Source organism: Artibeus jamaicensis, unplaced genomic scaffold, assembly GCF_021234435.1.
Source record: "Artibeus jamaicensis isolate MK-2021 breed Jamaican fruit bat unplaced genomic scaffold, CSHL_Jam_final contig_497, whole genome shotgun sequence".
Taxonomy (NCBI): Eukaryota; Metazoa; Chordata; class Mammalia; order Chiroptera; family Phyllostomidae; genus Artibeus; species Artibeus jamaicensis.
In genome coordinates, this window is record NW_026521863.1 from 153,928 (window position 1) to 177,951 (window position 24,024).

At 53.5% G+C, this 24,024-nt stretch overlaps 2 protein-coding genes across 4 annotated transcripts; one reads left to right on the plus strand and one right to left on the minus strand.

The window, feature by feature from the left end:
* Positions 1-751: 751 nt before the first annotated feature.
* Positions 752-11,546, minus strand: TBP (TATA-box binding protein). 3 transcript variants are annotated; one of them, XM_037126159.2, is made up of 8 exons: positions 11,402-11,543; positions 9,926-10,104; positions 7,536-7,930; positions 5,380-5,467; positions 4,795-4,886; positions 3,251-3,418; positions 2,112-2,206; positions 752-1,385 (listed from the first exon to the last, which is right to left on the minus strand). In XM_037126159.2, the coding sequence occupies exons 2-8, from the start codon at positions 9,977-9,979 to the stop codon at positions 1,306-1,308; spliced, it is 972 nt and encodes a 323-aa protein (XP_036982054.2). In that variant the 5' UTR covers positions 9,980-10,104; positions 11,402-11,543; the 3' UTR covers positions 752-1,305. The 3 variants fall into 3 exon arrangements, with proteins under 3 accessions (XP_036982054.2, XP_036982055.2, XP_036982056.2); XM_037126160.2 differs by having other exon boundaries at positions 9,926-10,122; XM_037126161.2 differs by lacking the exon at positions 752-1,385 and adding an exon at positions 1,407-1,499 and having other exon boundaries at positions 11,402-11,546.
* An 896-nt stretch (positions 11,547-12,442) lies between these two features.
* PSMB1 (proteasome 20S subunit beta 1) lies at positions 12,443-23,393 on the plus strand. Its single transcript, XM_037126092.2, has 6 exons — positions 12,443-12,610; positions 16,948-17,055; positions 18,744-18,825; positions 20,678-20,807; positions 22,016-22,122; positions 22,844-23,393. The coding sequence occupies exons 1-6, from the start codon at positions 12,501-12,503 to the stop codon at positions 23,027-23,029; spliced, it is 723 nt and encodes a 240-aa protein (XP_036981987.1). The 5' UTR covers positions 12,443-12,500; the 3' UTR covers positions 23,030-23,393.
* Positions 23,394-24,024: the final 631 nt, after the last annotated feature.

Genomic DNA, 24,024 nt, shown 5'->3' on the forward strand with positions numbered 1-24,024 from the left:
CCCAGTTCCTGCTTCTGAGACCTCTGCTTGGCGGCTCCGCCCAGCCAGACAGCACAGCCACGCACTGCGCTCCAGCTGGCCCTGGGTTCTGGTCTCAGCACCTTCTGACAATTTAGAAAGCACAGCAAGAAAAATACACTGTAACGCTTTTGATCATCAGTTGGTGGTAGTCTCCTGTACTCTATGACTGCTGTGTGTGTAACATGAAAAAATGTATTACGGAACATTTGAACTCATTGACTGTTTTTTTAAATTATAATTCCTGTGTAAAAGATAACATTTAACATGGAATTGGTTAAATAGAACCCCAGTAGTCCTCAATTTGAATTGGGTGGTAAGAACTCATGAAGTTTCTTATCTTGCAAACTTTTGAAGTGTGTATCACTTTATAAAATTATTCCAGTGAAAATAAGAAAAAGTGAAATGATTAGACTTTCATCATTCGCAACCCCCTAACAAATCAGTGATTGGTCAAAGGGAAGAAAGTCAACCAAACGTTTGATTCCTAACGAAAGGTCACACCACTGAGCTGTGACAAAGGGACAGGGATCTCCGTGGGACGGACAGACGTTAGGCCGGCTGCTGGGGCCGCCAGTCGCAGGCCACGTCTCTGGGGACGGGAGGAGCTCAGTCGTGGAACGTGATCAACACACGTGTGGAGAGCAACCTCACATGTTCAGATGGTTCTTCCACTTTCATTGCAACGCACAGTGAAATGCTGATCCAAACAAAACACAGGCACACACAGAGGTGATTTCAGGCATTGTATCTAAAATACAACTTTTCCAACAGTGTGATCACAGAAATCTTACAAGGCATCGTCTGTAAGGTCAACCCAACACTTTCACAAACAGCGTGTATCGCACAGCGTGCTGACGGGAGGAGGCGTGAGGCCCACTCCCCTCGGCAGCCCTCTGCCGTGACCCGCGACCCTGGAGAGGCGGGACGTGTCGGCACAAAGGTAAACCCTAGGCGTTACAAATTAGAAAAACAACACTTTTAAAAAACATTTTTACTTTCTGGTAGAAATATAAAAACTGTGGTTCACGGGGAAGAAAGCAAACAAAATGAAAAGCCCAGGCAACTGCAGAGGCAGCTTTCACACTGAAGTTTCTCCCTCACACCCACTTGTCGGCAGCAGGAAGTGTTTAAAACTCTAAATCCAGGTACGAGGGCGCAAGGCGCCGCCAGGACAGTGCCGTCTGGCGCGAGTGCAGGCCACCACCCACACTGCCACCACCTAAGTACCAAAACGGGTTTGTTTTCAGAACCAAGCGGGTGGGGAGGGCGGGAGGGCCGCAGCTGTTACGTGGTCTTCCTGAAGCCCTTGAGGATCGGGTAGATGTTTTCAAAGGCTTCGTAAATTTCTGCTCTGACCTTAGCACCTGTGAAGGCAAGCGGAGCAGCCGTGAGAGTCTGAGAGTCTGAACCGGCACTGCCCGGCCTGTGAAGAGGTAGAATCACGGCATCACAACGAAACCACTAGCACCATTCTCTCCCTGCAGTGAGACGGGCAGACACAGGCATTAAAACGCGAGTGATGGGCCCCTTGTCATCATCCTGTTTTTGTTTTAAAGCAGTATTTTCATGAGAGGGCTTTTCGAATTACGAAAGCGATGCCCCAGGTGACTCAGCCTCCCTCTCCACAGCTGTGGCCGAGCCCCTGCACTAGGTCGCAGGCACAGGTGCGGTGACAGTGGCCGAATTTTCCTCTCCAGTTGCCACCTTCCTCCACCAAGCACCTCTGAATCTCCCTCTGTTGTCTCGAAACGCCGCAGGGGTGGATGTGAAGGCTTTACCAGCCATTTCCCACTTAACACTGCATCTCATGGCCAACGTCAGCCTCAGCTCCTCCCCTCCCCACCAGGCCAAGCCCAGGCTGAAGCCCCAGCAGGTACGGGGTTCGGTTTCCCTCATGGTGGGAGTTGGCAGGGCAGTGGGGGGAGGGGGGCATTGCCACCCGGCCAGCATCTTGGGATGGGAGGACAAGAAGAGGCCTTTTTACCAGTCATTACCAACTGTCCCGAGTCCACACCATTACTCCTCGGCATTGAAAGAGTGCCATTCTGAAATTTTCAAACCTTCAGATACGACTTGCTATCAAAACTTACCTGTTAGTACAACTTTTCCAGAAACAAAAATAAGGAGAACAATTCTGGGTTTGATCATTCTGTAGATTAAACCGGGAAATAACTCTGGCTCATAACTAGAAGAAAAATGGCAAAAACAATGTGTCAGTTAGAAGTTGCCCACGCTTTCAGAGAGAAGACCTGTGTGAGCAGGAGTGAACAACGGCCACTGGGAGGAGGCAAAGCTCCCCGAGTCCCAGGCCCGGGAGAGGGGACAGAAGGCCTGTGCGGCCAGCAGGCACCGGCACCGCAGGACTCGGCACCTCTGCTCTCCACGAACCTGGATTCTCGGTGGAGGGAGAGCTCCACGCTAACGCTCTGCAGGCTGTCCCACCTGACCTGGTGCCACTCCGGACAAGTCTGGGGGTAACATTTCTCTCTCAGATCTGGCGGTATGCCTTCTAATCATCCCCGCCTTGTCTCCTTAAACTGAAATACTCTCTGGCTATCAGGCTGGTCAGGCGATTTAACCCAAGTGACAGAAAACACGCTGGGTGCAGAATGGACCTGCCCTCACTCCGCCGACCAAGCGCTCTGCTTCGGTGTCCCACTCTGACCCTGGCGACATCACGTCGTCACTCAGTAACCGTGGGAAACTCAGGAAGGTGTCTCTGAGGAAGAGGTGCTCAGTAGACATGAAAGGTCCGGGCACCCCGAAGCCACGGCAAACCTGAGGGGAGCCGGGTGCCTCACACTGAAGGGCTGCAGAGGGGCTTCCCACCGGGGGGTCTCGGCGGGAAGCAGCAGGGGAAGACACGGAAAGGGCACCCACGTCGCTGGCGGATCTGGTAACGCTGAGCTCACCGAAGATTGAAACAATGGGGGGAGAAGTCGATGCCCAAGGTGGTGAGTTTAATTCACGCATTTGAAACACATTCGCTAAGAAACTACCGATGGAGTCCAGAAAGGGAAGCAACTCCACCCATGAAGGGAGGTTCACATCACCACGTGCAGTGGAAAGGAGGCCGGCAAGAACCAGACGCCCCACAGCTGTCGGAGACGCTCCACAGCAAACGCAGCGGACGACAGTTTGTTCCTACGAGCCGACCGCTCTCCCGGACGGGTTACCACGCACATCTCAACCGAGCTGCGAGGCGCGGCCCTGCCCACTCGGGACTCACCTGCTGAACTGCTGGTGGGTCAGCACGAGGCCTTCCAGCCGGATGGGGAACTTCACGTCGCAACTGCCCACCATGTTCTGGATCTTGAAGTCCAAGAACTTGGCTGGGAAGCCCAGCTTCTGCACGACTCTGGCGTACTTCCTTGCTGCGAGGCGGGACTGCTCTTCACTAGGGAGAGGGGACAGGGCGCTGTGTCCACACGAGGCCGGCTCAAGGGGTTACTTCGACGACCAGCTCCTCCAAAAGGGGTGACTGGAAGGTCACCCCTTCCCAGTAAGAGTAACGATCAGCAGACACAAACAACTGGACTGCAAAGTCATCCTGTGTCCTTGGCAGGAAACCAGGCTACCGAAACAGCCACCCTTCCAACGCACAAAATCCCAGTCAGCCCATAACTTACAGGTGTGAGACATGTGGCCGTCACCATTAGCGTGGCTGTTACTCTGTGTCGGCCCACAAACCCTCTGGAGACCTGTGCCTGGGGACGTGCACCCTGCTTCTGCCCACTCCTGAGGCCCTTCTGGGACCCGTGAGCGGGACACGACTGTGACAGGGGGTGAAACACAGTGAGAGCACCCAGGCCGCCATGGCTCTCAGGTGCAGCTCAGGGATGAAAACACCACACATGGTGCTTTTTTCCAGGAGAATAAGTTCATTTTCGGTTTCTTTTATAACAAACTGTTCACCCAAAACGGTACACACTGTTCAGTCTGAGCAAGTGCTCTGGGCAGCAGCGGCAGAGTCAGCACAAACTGCCCCCCAGGAAGGGAGCTGCTCGGAGCCGCCCCAGCAGCCCCCAGGCTCCTGGCGCTGCTCCCGAGGACACTGCACAGCAGGCCCCTGAGGGAGGGGGCGGAGCCAGGGCAGACCCTGTCCTGCCCCCTGAAAACACTGAGACCGGAGCCCAAAAGTCCACACCAACGGCCTTCGCTTGGTCGAAACACAACTTCAAAGTTCAGAACAAGCAAAGGCACCCACAGCCCACTCTAGGGCTTCGCACCTCCAAGTGCATTTTAATCATCTAATTTTAAGTGCTTAACGTACTTCACTTGTGCTAGCCTGCTGCCAAGTCAGGGGCTGTGCGACCAGGTAGCCTAGTCAAGCCCCCAAATGCTCTGTGACCTTGACAGACAGCAGCATCTGACTTGGCGCACGACTCGGACCTTTGGGGCAAACGTCATTCAGCAAAAGGGCAGCTGCACCTGTGGCCCTGTGACATCTCGCGGCACCGCCAGAGCCCAGAGGCCTGTGGCTCCTCATCCCTAACCACATTTTTCTCCTTGCAGAGGAATCTGTGTTACGTACACAACTTTTTACGTAAAGGGAACCTTCTTAGTTGTTCTGATGTAACGTATTATCAAACACATATAAAATGCACTGAGCTGCATGGACACAAGCAACAGTAACCTCTGTCTAAAACTCCTGCCTGCTGTGAAGAAAATGGAATTACTGCGAACCACAGTGATCAGAACCAACCACATTTCATCACAGCACTGGCCACCCCGAGAAGCCCCGCGACACAGACAGCGGCCGCCCACACCCACCTCTTGGCGCCCGTGCACACCATCTTCCCGGAACTGAAGATCAGCGCCGTCGTCCGGGGCTCCCGGATCCTCATGATCACAGCAGCGAAGCGCTGCAGCGGCCGGAGAGGGTGGGGGGTTAGGGAGCCCCACAGCGACCGAGAAGGGCACCTGAGCCGAGCACCCTCCCTAGCCCCCTGCCCACGCCGGCCCCCCTGTGAACGGTGCACAGGGGGCAGAGCTGTGAGGACTGAGCTGGACCGCAGCCTGTGCGTTCTTCCCTGCACCCGTGAGATCAGCAGTGTCTGCAGCTTTCCCCTGCACTCACTGCACCCCCAGTCAACTCCAGGGCCTCTGCTCTCCCTGTCCTGTGCTGCTCCTCGTGACTGGCTTCTGCAACTGTCACCCTCCTGCTGGATAAAACCTTCCCCTCCCGAGGGAATGGATACATAGACTCCAAGCACATCCGTTCGCACTGAAGTGACCCCTGTTTCCCACCGGCTTTTGGAAAGAGCAGGAACGTCCTGCCACGGCACAGCCTTTTCATCCTGGAGCCTTCGGAAGTGATTCCTGTCCTCTGGTGTGAAACACGTAAGCTGGTCTCACCTTGGGATTATATTCAGCATTTCGGGCACGAAGTGCGATGGTCTTCAGGTCAAGTTTACAGCCAAGATTCACTGTGGATACAATATTTCTGTGAAAAAAATGGAAAGGAAAACACAATTTACTCACTTTTACAGGATGAGATGTTAGATGATTGCCTAGAAACCTATTTCTTCCGCAAGAACTTATTTAACTTCATTAAATTCTCTTAATTTTAAGGGAACTTCTCAAATAGTAAGTTGTTGACACTTATGCAGTGTTTCACAGGTACCACGAACCATAGTGAGCATTTTATTGTACATGTTACTGCTTCACACTCACCGTGCACTGCGGAGTCGTGACTGTTTCAGACGAAGATGCTGAGGCCTGAACAGGGTGCACCTGCCCAGAGCCCCAGCTGCCCACTGAAGCTGGCGCAGCTCTGCCCTGCGCTGTGAACCACCACCGTTCCCAATCCTGAAACTGCTTTTTACAAAGGAAAATGCAGGATGACTTTCTCCGTCCTCTCAAAGTAAGTATCTTTTGGAAGATCAAGAACTTGATATCTTGGCCCTGGCTGGTGTGGCTCGGTGGATTGAGCACCAGCCTGCTAAACGCAAGATCACCAGTTGGATTCCCAGTCAGGGCACACACCTGAGTTGCGGGCCAGGCCTCCAGTAGGCGGCGCACCTGGGGCAACGGCAGACATGTTTCTCTCTTTCTCCCTCCCTTCTTCTCTCTCTAAAAGTAAATAAGTAAAATCTTTTTTTTAATAAAGATTTTATTTATTTATCTTTAGAGGGGAAAGGAAGGAGAGAGGGAGAGAACTGGCCTGCAACCCAGGTATGTGCCCTGACTGGGAATCGAACCGTGGTTGCTTGGTTCCCAGGCCCATGCTCAATCCACTGAGCTACACCAGCCAGGGCCTAGTAAATAAGAAAGATCTTAAAAAAAAACAAAAAACAAAACAACTCGGTATCTTGGCAAAGGAAGGAAAACACTGTTTTCTTCTGATTAACCCTCAGATATTATCAGTGAATGCCCCCGTTTTAGTACCCTTATATATTTTATGAATCACTTACAAAAGAATATGTAGTGAAAAACAACTTCATCAGAAATTTTAATAAAAATTCAAACCTAAAAGCAACACTAAGTTCTTCTGCACTTTCCTGGCTCTGACGGCAGAGATCTGTGTGTGCAAAGCAGCACCCGTGACTGAAGCCGTCTCTGTCCTGTGAACCCCAAGGCCAGACCGCGGGTCCATGGCCCATGGGTTCCCCTCACTGCCCCTTCTGGTTCCTACTGTCAGAACGCCACACTTTTGCAGACGTGGTGGCTCACAGCCTGCCTGTCTGCATGAGGGCACAACTGGAAGGCCACTGTGGGTGATCCGGGTGGCAAGTGTCTTCATTTCCACATCACCTGTGTCCTTCTAGTCAGCCCTGCCCCCACACACCTGCCTACAGCATTGGCCCACTGACGAAGGGCACCTGGTCACCTCTGGGCCACCTCTCACAAACTTAGCCAAGTAGCCGATGCACACACCCTCTTCCTCTCTGTGAAGAGCTGTCTCTGGCTACAAGGTAAAGTGCAGCCTCTTCCCCTGTCTCTCACAGGCTCCCAGGGCTGTGCAGCTGTCACCACCATCCACCCCTGCAACTCTGTCCCTACCCCCTGGCTCTGTCACACACAGGCCCCACCTCACTGAGGCAGGAAAGTCCACTTAGGGCAAGAACAGCCATCCTCAGCTGGTGAGAAAGACAGCTCAGCAAGGACGTGTGGAAAGCCCTCCTGACACTCGATGCAGAAAAACGAGGACCGCTGTGAACCAGGCTGCTCTGCGTGTGAGGAGCGGTCTCCCCGAAGAATACCCCAGGGGAGGAGACTGCCTGGCTGGGCGGAGCTGTCGGCTCCAGGGAAGTGCTGGAGTGGCCACGACGGAGTGCAGCTGGGGTTTCACCGGTCCAAGTGTGCAAACACGGGCTACTGACCTCTAAACACGTCAAGAGCACTTCCTACTCAGGCGGCTTTGCATCCCTTGACCCAAGAGACAGTGAGCCAAGATCCGGGACACCGCTAGCGCCACACCCTTGAACCTGCAATCCCTCTGAAAACAAGGTCGGCGGCACGGCTCCCAGGGACCCTCCAGGGCGGCAAGAGGACACAACGCGGGTACTCACTGCAGCTGTGGCACGATCCCAGAGCTCTCTGAGGCCGGCGTGGCAGGCGTGATGGGGGTCATGGGGGTCATGGGCGAGGGGTACAGGGGCGTGGTGCCCGGCAAGGGTGCCGTCGTAAGAGTCTGTGAGTGGTAGAGCTGTGGCGTCTGTCCTGAGGGCCCCTGAGTCGCCTGCTGGGTCGCTGACTGCTGAACCGCAGCCGTCACTGTGGTCACTGTGGCCGGCTGAGGGGGTGGCTGTGGTGGCTGCTGCTGTTGCTGCTGTTGCTGCTGCTGCTGCCGCTGCTGTTCCTCCAGGATGGACAGACTGTTGGTGTTCTGAATGGGCTGTGGAGTCAGCCCTGTGCCGTACGGCATCATCGGACTGAAGATGGGGATCCCGGGAGTCATGGCGCCCTGTGGAAAGTCAGGGAAATGGGGAGTTAGGCTGGCTGGCTCTCAGCGTGTGCGGGATCTGCCTGGTGACAGAACAGATGAGGTGTGGGAAGACAGGTACCTTTTGGTATAAATGGGTCATCAGGCATGAGAAGGGAGAAATTTACTGTTCTTAAACACATCCCTTTCTTCGTTACCAGCACACAGTAGGTAAGGGTTTGGAATTGAACTTGGGTGTGAAATCCCACTCTTTCACTACCACACGAGTCTGAGGAAGTTGCTTAACTTCAGACCTACTTAGGGGATAATAATGCCCTAAGATTACGAGAGTCGGGGAGTGCACCAGAGTGACCACACGTCCTTGTTCACACTCTGATCCTACATACTATCTGGGCTGCACCCCACCTCCGCTGGGAGGAATTTCATGGCCCCCCAGAGAGCTCTGCGCGCGGCACCTGACACGGAGGCAGGCACGCAGGAAACACTGAAGCGTCAGTGCTGATTGTCTGAGTGCTGTCAAAAAGGCCGACCGCTGCTCCCCAAAGTTTCTACCACCAAAATCCAATGGACTTACTAAAATAGTACCGATTTACTTGTCTATCAGCTCCTAAACGCTGTGGACAGGGTGACAGTTACTGATCCCCCCCAGTCTCACTGCAGCCCTCTGGGAAAGGGGACACACAGGCCGCTCCCTACGTGCAGCTCAGGAGCTCCAACCAGAGGACAGGCGGCTGTGCTGCCCATGACCGCAGGTCTTGGCAGCACCTCAGTCAAGGTCGCCACCCCAGTTCTCCGGCGCCCAGCCCAGTCCTCCCCGGACACTGAGACCCACAGAGACCGTGGGGGCCGCACAGTTTGTTACAGCTGTGCGCCTCCTAACATCGAAACCAAATAGGCACAAGATGTGTATGTCTCACTGTCTTCCTGGCACGGTGGCAGAAAGAACAGGAGAGGAGGACACATTACACTGTGGCCCTGTGTCTGGGCATCGTTCCACTGCATCTCTCTCTAACTTCTGCAAAAGTACTGGCTATAAAAATTGCAGGTTACATCAAGTGCCTTTCTTTATGCTGCACGTAACAATGAATGACAGACATATATAAAAGCAAGGACTATGAGGGGCAACGCCTATGACTTCGAGTGGGTGAAGATTTCCTGACAGGATACAGAAGCACAAACCATGAAGCAACAGTGACAAAGAGACCAGAAAAGGTGAACTACTTTGCAAAAGGCACCATTGAGATGATAAACAGTAAGCCACAGACGGGCAGAACGCCTGCAGGACGTGTCTCGGGGGGGAGGGGAGTGGGGGGAACTCAGCACTGCTGTCCCTGGACCCCCACTCCTGCTTCCTGTGGGTTCAGTTCCCCACGGCCCAAACATATTACGTGGGAAACTCAAGAAACCAACACCCCAGGTTACACTGTGCGCAGTTCTGAGGAGCATGATGGAAGCTCGCACCCTGCTCCATCCCAGATGGGGGCGGGGGCGGCCAACAGGAGTCCTCTGCCCAGCATCTCCACGCCGGAAGAGCAGCACAGTGAGAATTGTTCTGTGGCCTGAGAACGACCACAGTCTCATAACTTCTCTTACCGCACTGTCACAATCATTCCATTTCATTAGTTACTGTTGTTCATCTCTTCCTGTACCTAATTTATAAGCTTATACGCAGGGGGTTACACATACACTTAAAATGGGTGTTTTTACTGAGAGTAAATTACATCTCAACAGAGATCCTTTAAAACTTAGAAAAGTTATCTGGGACCTTACACATAAAAGGGAAAAAATGAAACTAGAAAATAATTGGTGAGAGTCACTTTCAAAATCAAAGAGCCTATCATTCACCTGAACACCATCGAGTTTGGCAAAAAGCTCTTACAAACACCTATTTCTGCCTCCAAGTGCACTCCCCAAACTCCCCACCATCAGACCTACTCAAAGCCCGGTGGCCCTTCTCAACAACACACTGGAGGCTTGAAGCACACAGATCAGCGTTCACCAGCAGGCTTTCCTTACCTGGGGGGAGGCCAGGCCCTGGGCATAGGGCGGCAGGCTGCTGTTCTGATCCATGGCGCCGCGCACTTCCCGGCAAATCACGCTTCGCTAGGGAGCCGCTCAGCACCCAGTCTTCCTCCAGGGCATCCCCACGGGACTCCGCGCCACTCCCTCAGCCCTCCAGGTCGTCCTCCCTCTGCCTGGAAAGAGATGCTGCTCTGAAATTTGAAGTTTAATGTGAGAATATGGACAGCCAGACAGTCTGATAACCAGTCATGGCTACACGCACCCCCCAAACCCAAGAACAGAGCTGCAGCGGACACGCTCCCTTTTGTCTGTGCTGCCAGAATCGCATTCATTCCGTGTGTCCTGTGACGACGCAAAGTGCAACGGAACCAGCTTGTTTTGGTACGCATTCCATTTAAATTCTCGGGATGTTCCAAATGCAGGTGCCACAGTCAGCACTAAAGACTCGGGGGGAAAAGTTCCCAGAGAAGACAAACCCCTGAGTGAACTTCGTGCCTGAGCAGAAACAGTACGCGCGGCACACACGGCGCTACAGGCCGGCTCCGGGCGCGCAGCTAGGTGGATCAGTGTTGCACCGGCGATGTCTCGGGCGTTCCGTTCAATAAACGTTTCAGTGGATCCCATACACTTCCGCGTGCTCGTTGGTGGAGCTGCTGTTTAATCAGACGCTGGGAGAGCTTCGGCTCCTCAGAGCACGGAAACACCACGAGACCGCACCCCGGGCTTTCCCGAAATCACTGCTTCCATCTCGGCCTCACGTCCGAAGTAACTGTCAGGCAGAAGAACCCAGCGCCTCCGCTCGAAGACCGTGTGTCCCGTCGGAGCCGTGCGCGGGAGGTGCCGGGCACATCACGAGGTCACACAGGACGCGGAGCGCGACTCCCACCCGATTTCGGCGTAAACACCGCCCCCCACCCGGACGGTCTCCCTCGGCCTTGCGCCTTGGGGGTGTTAGTCACAAGTTAGAAGTCGAACCCCCCCCCCCCCCCCCCCGCGCGCTTCCAACTTGCGCGGCCGCGGCGCGGGCGATTCCCTAGTGAACGAGGGCGCCGACCCCTGCCTAGAGGGCAAAGGGCTGCACAGGCGACACATCCCGGTACCCACCGCCGCACCACCGGCGACAGAGAAAAATGAGGGCGCTGCTCCAGGAAGGGTCGAAGATGTGAGAAAAGTTACTTTTGGAACGTTGCTGCACCCAAACCACAGAAGTGCTGCAAATGCAAGACCACCGAGAAGGAGACGGCGGTTGGACGGGCGTCCTGGCCTCGGGCACGCGGCCGCCGGGCCCGGTCCCCGCGGCCCCTAGCCTGACGGGCGGGACTCGCTTCCACCGCAACGGAGGCCGGGCGGGGCGGCTGGGACGGCGGGGAGCGTCTCCGCGCGGCCTGCCCGTCCCCGGCCTCCACCCATCCTTTCCCCCGACCTCGCCGCTCAGACTCAGACAAGAAAAAAAGCAACAACGGCTGTTACCTGGAGCCACGGCCGCCGGCGACTCCCACCCGCGAAAAACAACTCAAACGGCAGGCAGCCCCGGCGCCCGCCACCGCGACCCTCCGCGACCCCTCATGAACTCCTGGCGCGCGTTTATGGTGTCACTTCCGCCAGTGCGGAGCTCGGCTTCAGGGAGGGGCCCTGGCTGCAGCGACGACCATGATAAGTGCGGGCGTCTGTCACTTCCTGTGTTGCCTTGGGTAATCGGCGTACGGGATCGCAAGGTGGGGCGGGGCTATTCTGGAGTTCCGAGGCGGGGCCGCCTGGTGAGAGCGTTTCTGATTGGTCGTTTCCTGGTAGGCCAGATTTTGATGTCTAAACCGACAATCTTTGTGACCTTTGGCAAGTTACCTGTCTTTCCGCCTGAGTTTCTTCGTCCGTTTTAAAAATAACTTAAAAAAATTGTAATATATGATATTCACATGAGGAAATTAGTACACACATGTACAGATTAACAATGTGTACAGGTTAACACATTGTTATAAATCGAGAAACAGGCCCTTCCTACTCACTGTCTTCCTAAATTATGCTGTGTTCTGAGCTAAGACCCACCCATAGCGGGCGTCAGCTGATGGTCCTCACTGCGACATATCCCTGAATTTATGAACATTTGCTCATTTCCAGATTGGGGTTATTAGGAACAATTTTGTGTAAACATTCTTGGACATGCCTTCTGGTGGAATGCATACTTAGAAGTTAACTGCTGAGGACTCAGGTGTGCACCTCTTTAACGGAGGCAGGTGATGCCAGTGCTCTTTCCAAATACGGCTGCGTTTACACTCCGATAGACGATTCGACTTTTCCTTGCTCCACAGTGTTGCCAGTTTTTTGTATGGTTAGACTTTAAAATTCTGTCCATTAAGAGTGAATTCGAATGTTTTCTTAAGGAAGAAAACCGTGACATCCCCGTCAGCTTTAGAGTAGGGGGGCCGGACCTCTGCGACGCGGACCTCCGGGAGCCAGGCCTGGGTGCGCGCCGGAGCGACGGGAAGGGCCGCCGCCAAGCAGCCGAACGTGGCGCAACTTCCGACTTCCGGTTGGGCAGCCATCTCGCCGTGAGACAGCAGTGGTATCGGCGATGTCGTCTTGTGCAACCGTGTCTTGGGGTCCCGGCCGAAACCCGGTGATGGAGCCGCACAGCGCCGGTCCCGTGCAGCTGCGCTTCTCGCCTTACGCTTTCAACGGAGGGTGAGGTCCCGGCAGCTGCGCCCCGTCCAGTCCCTGCCCACTCCCGCGGGGGTCGCGGGGGCCTCTGTTTCCGCGGGGGCCCCGCCCGCCGCGGTCTTCGGCGGCGCCTTCCTGGGTCGCTGGCATCGCGGCGTGGACAGCCAGGCTTGCAGTGAGGCCGCAGGTGGACGCGGAAGCCCGGCCTCCGCTCCAGCGGCGGCGAGTGCAGAATCCTGTGGGGAGTGAGAATGGGGGTGGATCGGTCCACGTTGTTAGATGTTAGATGCGTAGTTGTGTGTGTAGCTAAAAGGGCTAATCAAACAATGGTTTTTGTTAATTTGGATGGAAGGCAGGATTAATTGGCCATACTTAAGTTCAGGGGGGGAATACTCAGAAGGGGGCCTTTTAAAACGTCATTCTTGCATATTATAGTCAAGTTCTTTTTTTAAAAAGAACACCAGCTGTATCTTAAGTGGTACTTTTTCTTGACCTCCATTGAAAGGATTGGGGTTGTAATGAAACAGGAAAAGCCGGCATTCCTGCTGCCTATCACCTCCCAGACTCAATAGGCAGAGACAGGGATTGAATCTCGATGGTCGCTTTCTTCAGATGGTGGTGATCTGAGATGTGGGGTTTGCACCCTAACAGACTGTCTCAACATTCCATCAAAAACCCACCCTTTTTATAAGAAGAAAAGTGAGTGTAGGAGAATTGGAATTCAGGGAAAAGGCTAATCAGGTAAAAAACTGTAGCATTCTTTAATCTGTTCCCTGGGTCATTGTCTTAGCAGTGTCCTGGGCATGGGCATCCCACCCTGGAGCACAATGGTTCAGATAACATCTTAATGCCATGCAGTCCTCCTGAGGCACAAAGGTGGAACTGCTTATGGTCTCCTGGAGTCAGCGTGGGTCACACACACCTTCAGTTCCATGAACAATAGCTTTGACATGTATTGATTACTGAGTTTATTAGCTATTACTTAAACAAACCTTTCAAACATTTGAGTTCCTCATTAGTAGGAAGATGACTATTGGGTTGGCCAAAAAGTCCATTTAGTTTTTTACACATTTTTCATTTTCACTAATAACTTCATTGATTTGGATACTTTGAGTATGTTGGCTCTCTCCCACCATTGTCTTCTGGTGGACAGAGGCCAGGGACAGCCCCATAGCAAAGGATTATTTGGCCAAATTGTCAATAGTGCCAGTAAATTTTGCAAACCACTTTTTGACACATTCAATCAGTCACAGCACCTTCTCCATACCCTGCATAGATCTTTTTTTGTGTGTTTCAGTTACGTTTTTACCTTTTTTGGAATAATAAAGCATAATACACCAAAAATGTTGCATACTTCCATACATCTTCAACTTTAAAATGGATCCACAAAAATTCACTAGTTTGGATTTTTTTTAATGCACATCGATACAGCATCTGTCACAATACAATCTAAAAATTGGTTCAGATGGAGTTAGACAACTAAGCACGACTAAAGCCATTGTCAGGAAAAATGTAACGGACTTTTGCCAAGCCCGTAGGAGTCTGGGCAGCTGTAGGCTGGGGCAGTGGTTACATTTACCAACCAGACTGTGCTGACAGTGTTCACGCCCGACGGGAGCACACTGGTGGGGAACATGACCAGGTCCCTTGGCATGAGGGTCTGAAACCCTGATGCAGGTGTTGGAAGTGCTGGGAGAAAAGTGGAAGGCTCCGTTGCAGCCTCTTCTCAGCTGCAGAAGGGCAGACTTTGAATGCAGATGCCCTCCCTGCTCTTCCTCAGCTCCTGGGGTGGGGCGGGGAGAATCCAGCCTTTGTGAATTTGAGAAGATACCTTTTTTTCTCTTGGTAACAATGGAGCGCCTGGGGTGGGGCCAAGACTCAAATCCTTAGCTCTGTGCCCTGAGTGATGCTTTCACTTTCACTTTCCCTTCCAACGCTTACTGTGACAACTAATGACGTGGTTAGACGAGTCATTAGACCCATTTCGTCAGGTCCAGGTAAAGTCTTTATACCGTTGATTGAACTCCTAGCCCTTAGCCCCGGGTGTGCCACACATTTCATTCCTGAATGGAAGTCCCCAAATCTGCTGCTCCAGTTTCACCTCTCAGGAGACTCTCAACTCTGGCTTCTTAGGTAAAACATTTCTGCTGGGAGGGTCTGCTCTCCCCACACCTCAAGGCATTAAAACAGACCGCAGCTCACGATCCCTCGGTCCCTCCTTTGCACTCCCTGTAATCAGGCGTCAGGCTGCTCACCCAGGTTTAAAGTCTGGGATCTCGTGAATGGCTCTTCCAGCTTCTAGCACATTTTGGTAGTTACGAAAACTTGTACGTTTTGGGTGTTTGTTAGTTAGGATTTACCCACTTTTCCTCTTCTCACCACTGCCCTCCTCTCGCTTCAGTCCTTACCGGAAGTGTTTCTGCCCTGATTCCCAGGTTGTGTGAGTGTCACAGTAACCTTCTTAAAACTCCACTTTGTAGAGGGAGCCTTTTTTTCTTCTTGCTCCTGTAGCCTTGATGGTTTCTCACTGAAATGCTGGAGTCTAGTTTGGCACTGGGGTTTGTTTACGGTCGGGTCCCTGCACCTGCTCACACACAAAGGGACACCTCTGTAAGCTGCTGGAGGGTTTACATGAACCGTTACCCATCTCCTTTCCTGGGTGGTCTGTACTGCCTGGGCTGCCGCCTGTTCCTGCCGCACCCGTGTGCACTTCCTGCCTCACCCGTGTGCACTTCCCGCTTCCTTGGAAATGGTGGCGGGAGTTTCCTGAGCACTTCTGTTCTCAGACACCGTCCTGGGCGCTGCATGTGAATTGTGTCAGTTAGCTCTTGAGGTCACCTTGTGACACAGATACTTGAACTTGGTTAATTTGTCAAGCTCACAGAGCTCTATGAGGGACAAGGCCAGCTCTCAGAAAAGTGCAGAACCCAGGTGCTCAGGGACAGCACGGTGCTGCCTCCCACGCCTGTGACCGGAGCTGCTCTGGGGACCAGCTGTGTTTCAGGCACCGCGATGATTAACTCATTTGATCTTGTCACACCCTAAAGGGCAGCTACTGTGTGATCTCCGGTGCACGCATGAGGACATTAGGCCCTGAGAAGTCAAGCATCTCAGATCTGCAAACGGGAAGAGTCGGACTGAGATGGTGTATGGTCTGCTTTTGGACTTCAAACTCTCGGCCTCTTCAGTAAACTGTCGTCGTAAATCATACAACCGCAAAGCAAAGACTTTGTTCTCTGTTCATTCATTGTTCAGCAGGTGTTTGGGTGTCTGCTGAGTGCTAGACGTGCAGTGCCCTAACCTCCTCTCTGAGCTTGGGTAACGGGTGTCGTGCCTCTGTCTCCTCCTGGCCCCGCTGGCAGGGCTGTGGCCTTCGGCTGTTATGTAAGATCAGTGCCTCGCACAAAGTAGGTGTTTGCTTTTTTTAAGATTTTATTTTTTGAGAGAAGAGAAAGGGAGAGAAACAGCGATGCGCAAGAGAAACATTGATTGGTTGTCCCTGCGCGCCCCCCACTAGAGACCTGGCCCACGTCCCAGGTGTTCCCTGACTGGAAATGTAACTGGGCTTTTTAGTTCGCAGGCCAGCTCTCCATCCACCGAACCACACCAGCCAGGCTGGCGTTTATTTATTTATTTATTTTAGATTTTATCTATTTATCTTTAGATGGTAAGGGAAAGAGAGAGAAAGAGAAATATCAGTGTATGGTTGCCTCTCGTGTGTCCCCTGCTGGGAACTGGACTGCAACCCAGGCATGTGCCCTGACTGGGAATTGAACCTCTGGTTTGCAGGCCTGTGCTCAATCCACTGAGCTACACCAGCCAGGGCTAGTTTTTTGATAATGATAACTCAGTGGCTTTTCTGTTCCCTCCTTCTAGGGACCCTTCCTGTGATGTAGGGCAGTGTTTTTAGGGAGCTCTTGATGTTTTTCCAGATGACATGTGGCTGGGGCTCCTTTCCCTGACCTTTCCTCCTCTACCTGACTCCTGCTCTTGCTCCGTCTGCTGGTTTTGGTCCCAGTGCAGACACACCTCATGTCACTGCGCCTTGCTCTGCTCGCAGACACCCCCGCTTTTTCTTTTTACAAAGGGAACGTCTGTGGCAACCCTGCATGGAGCAAGTCGGTGGGGGCTGTTTTCCCCACAGGCTCAGGTGACGGTTAGCGTTTCTAGCAGTAACATTTCTTAATTAACATGTGTGTCTTTTTAAATAGATAATGTATTGCACACCGATGATAGGAGAGTGTACATGACTCTGCACTTGCTCCCCGCCGTGGCTGGGGGCGGACCCTCGCACCTCCGCTGGTGCAGGCTTCTTCACCATCCGGAAGAACTCATTCATTTTCTCTGTTTTTTTTCCTCAGTACGATATTGGCAATTGCTGGAGAAGATTTTTCAATTGTTGCTTCTGATACTCGATTGAGTGAAGGCTTTTCCATCCACAGCCGAGACAGCCCCAAATGTTACAAATTGTAAGTAAAAATTCCTAATGATACATCTCCCCAGTACCTTGTGATTCTTCAATGCTGTAAGAGATTTAACTTCCAAACAATGTATTTTCATGAGTTCCTAGTTTGTCTGTTTTGGAGCTTAGTTTGCATTTTTGTTAGGAAACAGTCTTCTAAGTTAACATTTCCTAATAATTGACAATGCTGTCTTCATGATATTTGCCATATTTGGGTACCAAGAGGTATCCAAACTTTTAGGTTACTAACTTTTGATAAACTAAATATTTTTAGTTAACATTTTACCCTGAAAAATTTCAAATATACAACAAAAATAAAATCTGGTAATGAGCAATCATATGCTACCACCAAGGTCTTAGCATTTTACATGATTACTTTGCCACATCTTTCTGTCCAAACATTAACCCATTATAATCTGCCCAGTTTCTTTTTGACCTGAAACATTTAGCCATGTCCTGAGTAATCATACTCATGGCTCACAGTTTTAATGGGCTGGCTACGTTTGTTTCTAAAACATAAAAATAAAGTCCTATGTGCAGAAAGAAAATAACTGTTTGCCTAAGTTACCTAAATGCATTTCGCAGGGTGGCAGTGGTTTGTATTTAAGATTCTTGGGAACAGTTAAAATGGTGGTTAATTCCCAGACTAGTCCGAAGAGCCTGTTAACCCTGAACTGCAGCAGGGAAGGACCGATGAGGTTCTGTCTGGTGGGGCTGCAAGGAGTCAGTAGACAAGGGAGCTCTGTCTGTCCTGGTTCGGGGCTGGCCCCCGTCCTCCCTGAGAGCCCTGGAGTGACAGCGACATGCTTTTGGACTCTCAGTGGACTCTGCCAGGGCCCTTCTCCAAGGTGAGACCAACGTGTCCTTCCACTGCCCCTGAGAGGGCCACCTGCACAGGTGGAGGCGTCAGGCGGTGTGATGGGGTGGAAGCCACGAAACCACGTCCTGCTGAGGTTTGCCTTTCTAGGTGACATGGAGGCGCTTTTCACATGTTCACGGTGACTTGTGTTTCATCGAACGTGACCTTTTACCCCCTTTCACCACCGCAGTTTCAGGGGGGCAGCGTCATGACTCCGGTCAGTGTGTGCTGGTCACAATGCGCGACCTCAGCTGATCTAGTGGGAACCTGTCCGTGCGCCTGGTTGCATAAGGATTTTGCCTGTGAGAACTTTTAGGGTCTGTCCTAAAAGTTCTCACACGTCTCTCGCACACGGGTCAGCCAGGGTGGCGCCCATGGGCCCTCACCGTGCTCACGGCGTTTCCACCTGGGGGTGCCAGTTGCAGACGGAGTCAGACATCGACTGTGTGGACTGCAGATGTGTTTTTTTAGTTTTTCCTTTAAAACTTTGTATTTTTCTCTCTAGCAGTTTTATTTTTTATGTAGTTAAGTATATGAACCTTTTCTGTGTGAATGTTGGGTTGTAGCATTTTTAAATTAGCTGCCCTCAGCCATGGATTATTGCTCTTTAAAAATCACCCTGTTTTTCCGTAGTCCATTCCTAGTTTCACCACTTCTTTAAATGTTTGGTTCTTCTGCAGTGTATTTGGTGTTGGAAGGTAGGTATCAGATTACAGACCTCTCCCCCCCCCCCTCAGTGAATACTGGCGGTAGGAGTTTTAAATTTAAAATTGCCCAGCAGATGTTTGGGCTTTACTGTCTGACCCTCTCAGTTTCCTGAAATGTGTTCTTCACAGAACAGATAAAACGGTCATTGGATGCAGTGGTTTCCATGGAGACTGTCTTACCCTGACGAAGATTATCGAAGCAAGACTAAAGGTAGATGCCTTTTACGTGTGTGTTGGAAGTTGGTAACTCAGTAGACCCTTAAGCACGCAGCACGGCTGCAACTCAGCAGCCGGAGAAGCACCAGGTGAGTTCAGGACACTGGCCTGTTCCTCCTTCAAGTCCAGGACACAAACTGGTGAACCCACAGGTCCGAGTCCCCACTAGAAAGGTTCTGCAGGCAAGTGGTTCTCCTGAAGACTCTCTTCCCTGATAAACAAAACCCACTGATTTCTCTCGAGAAGACAAGCTTCCGATAGGAGCCTGGTAGGGACCCTGTTGGCTGGTGTTCACCCTACAGACAGGACACGTGCCAGGGGCTGTCATCTCCCCGTCACAGGCTTTGGCTGGCAAGAGGCAGGTGGGCTAGGGGAGAGGGGCGGTGTCGGAAAGAAGGGACTGCGCAGGTCTGACCCCGGCGCTGCCTGAATCCCCCAGAGCGGGGGCCCGCTCTCTGTGAAACCGACCGGGTCTGGCTGGGTTTGTGGCCTCTGTTCAGTAGGCAGGTTTGCTTGTTGTGATTCCCAGAGTCAGCTGGGATTGTGTGGACTGTGTGAGGTGTTTGCAGTAACCAGGAAGGACACCCAGGCCCGGGAGGGGTGGGGCCCCAGCCACCATCATTGGCGTCCAGAGTGGCAGCGGTTCTCCCGCAGTGCGGCCTTGGGGGGCTCGCCGGGGCTGGTGGGAAACCTGCAGTCCCCGGCCCCGCGGCCCTCAGTCCTCCTGTGTGGCCTTGTAGGCTGTGTGTCCCGGTGTCTGAGTGGTGGGTGAGTCCGTCCAGAACCTGGGAAAAGTGCAGCAGCAGCCACGGTGGGCAGCCTGTGCCGAGGAGCAGGACCGCCTGGGGCGTCCGCGCCAGTGCCGGTCGCTGGGCTGGGGCGGGGGTGCCCTTGCCTGGCACTTGCTTTATGAACGTGTAGAAACAGTTTCATTCCCTGTTCCTCAGCTGTTAATATTTGAAAGCGTCAGTGACTGACATGTATTGACCTGTGTGTGTGGTTTCTGGTGCATATTTTACAAATGGAACTCGGGCCAAAAATAGACACAACAGGGAGAGTGTTTTGTTAAATCAAACAAGAACCACTCAGTTCGACTTAGTGCCCCGTCTTTCCTGAAGGAGGTGTTTGCTACATCGCTGGCAAAATGGGGACTCGATTCCCTTTTCTGTCTGCTGTTCCTGGGGTCTCTGTTAGGTGAGTCGGGGTCCAGAAGGAGACACAGGTGCAGGGCTGGAAATCACTGGTGGAGGCCCTGGTTCGGAGACCTCTGTCCTCTGCTGCAGGTGCGCCCAGGAGCAAGGCCACCGCCCTGACCTGGAGTCCTTTTGTAGTGGGGGGCTGTGGCCCCGCCCTGGGTTGGGAAGAGAGGCCCTGTCCTGGGTTGGGTCGTGCCAGCAGACTCCGTGAAGGCCCCGACAGGAAACGTGTTTCGCTTTGCAGGCCACGTGGTCGCTGCAGCGACTCGGTTCTGCTGTTGCCAAAGCCGGCGGGGACATGTGTGATGAATAAGAGGGGCGGCCCAGCCGCACTTGGCATACAGATACAGCTGGTGGGCTGACAGCGGGCTCCGCGCCTCTGCCCCGTGAGCATGTGTCCGAGCCTGGGCCGGCATCCATGTCCTGAGGGCAGGGTGGCATGGAAATGGTCTGCAAGCCCCCCACACACACACATGGGCACAGACCCCAGAGTGACAGGGGGCTGACAGTTGTTGCTTTATCTCAGCGAAGTCGTCGGTTTGGTCAAGAAGGAAACAGGCGCCTTTGTTCCCGACGCGTGTGCTTCCTCCTCACGGGACTGCCCGTTGCTCTGGCCGCGCCTCTCACACCTGTTTGTGTTGGAAATCGCAGATGTACAAGCACTCCAACAACAAGGCCATGACCACGGGGGCCATCGCCGCGATGCTGTCCACGATCCTCTACTCACGGCGCTTCTTTCCCTACTACGTCTACAACATCATCGGGGGTCTGGATGAGGAAGGTGGGTGCTCCGTGGAAAGGAGGGGCTGGCGCTTCCTCGAGGCGGGCGTGTCTGTGCAGAGGTCAGAGCCCTGGAGGCCGGCCCGCCCCGCTTGTCCTTTCTGACCAGGAAAGGGACGAGGACACTGGAGCTGCAGGGGGAGTGCGTGAGGTGGCGCCCGTCAGGCAGCCAGTCACTCCACTCTCTCCTCGGGGTCATGCGTGAGCTCAGAGGTCAACAGTAACCACTTTGATCGCACAAACAAGCCTCACTGCTCAACCTGATCGCAACGTTCCATTAACAAATGTCTTTGATGTCAAAAAGTTTCACACGGTGACACCTTAGAAGGATTGCATGTGTTTCCACCAGTGTCTTTGGAACGTTCTTGAAACTCCCCTGACTTTCGAGCCGAGTCAGAGCAGGGACTTCCCTCGTGCTGCTGTTAGTGCACTGATTGGTGCTTCTCCCAGGTCCGACTTGTGTTGGCTTGGTTGCTTCCAAAGACCAGAGGTGACCTCCCAGGACAGGCCTGCCCCACCCTTTCGAGTGGTTGGTGGTAGAGAGGAATCTCCACAGCATCTGGGTGAGGACGTCGTGAGAGGAGTCTGACCTCGAGGGAACAGTGCAGGGCGGGAGGAGGCCAGGCTCCCTCAGTCCCCTCGCTCCAGGCCGGCGTCCTTCTGTCCCCCCGGGCATTTTTTTCACTGTCCCCTCTCGCAGCTGTTCCCGGCACGCTCGGGCTCCGGGAGCTTCAATCTCTCACCTGCCGTGGCTCGTGTGTGTGCAGTGTCTCTGGAGGCTGTGAGCCTCTGGTGAGAACTGAGAGGAAATGTCAGGAGAGGAATCGGCCAGCAGAGATCGGCCACCCTTGACCTGGGTCGTTACATTCAGCCACCCAGGGGCTTGCCTGACCCAGCACAGCATGTCTGGTGCCTTTTTGACTTAAACTAGGTCTGAATTGAATGTCAGACCAGTAAACTCAGGCGTTGGCCACACTGGTGACAGCTACTGTTGAACTTCGGCAGGGCAGGTCAGGGCCACGAGTCTTGAGACGCGGGGAGGCCGGTGGCACCCGAGTGCCATGCTCCTCCCTGCGGGTCGGCTGGGCTGCAGCCCAGTCGGCGGTGCATTCGGTGTCACCCCGCGACTGGGTTGACTTTCGCTGCCATGTGGCATCCGGGTTGGGGTGCAGCCTCACAGACACTGTCTTCCCTGCTTCCCCTTCCCAGGGAAGGGGGCCGTGTACAGCTTCGACCCGGTGGGGTCCTACCAGAGGGACTCCTTCAAGGCTGGAGGGTCAGCGAGTGCCATGCTGCAGCCCCTGCTCGACAACCAGGTAAGGGCCCCGCCCCAGGGGTGGGGACGTCCCACTCACTCTGGAGTCCTCTCTGTCAGCTGGTGGGGGGGGCACCAGGCAGGCGTCCCGCTCTGACCTCTGACCTCCCAGGCTCCTCAGCCTCGCTGCGCCTGTGTCGTCAGGACCACGGGTCTCTGCTCTCTGACCCCTTTCACCCGAGTTCTGTGAAAACACCTTTCTCCCAACGACATTCCAACCCCACCGATACTTTCTAACCCGCCCCTTGCCCGTTCCTGCTGGCCCCGGGCGACCTGCGCGGCGTCCGGCAGGGGTGTCGTGTTCATGTCCTGAAGTCTGCCCTGCAGACTCCTGGCCTCCCAGAAGTGGGTCCCCGCAGGCCCTGCCGTGGTCGTGGCACACCCACCTCCTCTCCTGCCGGCCCTCACGCCACATCCTGGGAGCACGGTGCCTGTCCCGTCTCCACACCCCCAACCTGCCACAGTCTCACCCCTTCACGTGTCTCCGTCAGCCCGACCTGAGTGTCCTTCCTTCCGGTGGGTTTGGTCATGGCCCCTCCTCCTCCCCAGCCGCGGCACACTCTGTAGCCGTGCCCCCCATGGCGTGTGCTTCTCGGGAGCCAGGGCTTTGTCTCCACAACCCCTTGTGGGGAGAGACTGGGCTCTTAGACCCCTGGGGGCATGGGGCTCGGCCCACCTGCCTGCTGTCACGTGATGCCTCACCCGCACCCCCTGCCCCCCAGGTTGGCTTCAAGAACATGCAGAACGTGGAGCACGTCCCTCTGACCTTGGACAGAGCCATGCGGCTCGTGAAGGACGTCTTCATCTCTGCTGCTGAGAGGGACGTGTACACCGGGGACACGCTCAAGGTCTGCATCGTGACCAAGGACGGCATCCGGGAGGAGACCGTGCCCCTGAGGAGGGACTGAGACCCGAGCCGTGGCACTGCCGCCTGTGTCCCGAAGCCACCGGGCCTGTTGTTGCAGCTCGGCTTTTCTCAGCAGGCAGGGCCAGGAAGTTGAAGTTCTTTCTCCTTTCACTTCCCTCATCCTTCCCACGGTTTTCTATCTTTCAGACCATTTTTGCATTTTTAAGAATGAAAAAACCCTAACAGCCCATGTTTATTTTTCTGTGTGTTTATGAGCAGGAAACTGAACTGAAAAAGCTTCCTTTTCAGTCAGTGCAGATGGCCTGTCTCCGAAGAGGGCGCTCGTGCCGTCCAGTCTGACCTGCAGTCTGTCTGGGTTGTGTTAAGTCACTAAATGGACATGAATAAAAGAAGTTTTGCCCTGACTGGTGTGGCTCAGTGGGTTATGTTGTCCTGCAAACCAGAAGGTCACTGGTTCGATTCCTGGTCACGGCACATGCCTGGGTTGGGGTCAGGTCCCCGGTCGGGGCGTGCGAGAGGCAACCGATAGATCCTTCCCTCTCTAAAAATAAGTACTTAAAAAAAATGTAGAGGCGGTTTTGTAGACACATCTTCAAATCACCAAAATAGAAGCAAATTGTAAAAGCAAACTAGCCCTTCAAATGGTCTGGTTCAAATGCCAGAAATCTGGGATAATTTTCCTAAGGTTTAGAAATGTTAAAATTGAGACCTAAATATTTTGATAGAGCTAAAGTAGTTTTTTTAGATGTATTACATACATTTTAATTCTACTACATACAATTTTGGACTAGTTTTCTTAGTGTTGAGCAAGTCAAATCATATAATATAACCTAGGGGTTAGGGTTTGCTCTGTGGCCTAACAGATTTTACTGTTGATCTCATTAAGAACCAATTAAAATTGCCCTGGCTGGCGTGGTTCAGTGGATTGAGCGCCAGCCTGCGAACCAAGGTTCGCCTGTTCAATTCCCAACCAGGCATGTGCCTCGGTTGTGGGTCAGGTCCCCAGTAGGGAGCGTGCAAGAGGCAGCCACACAC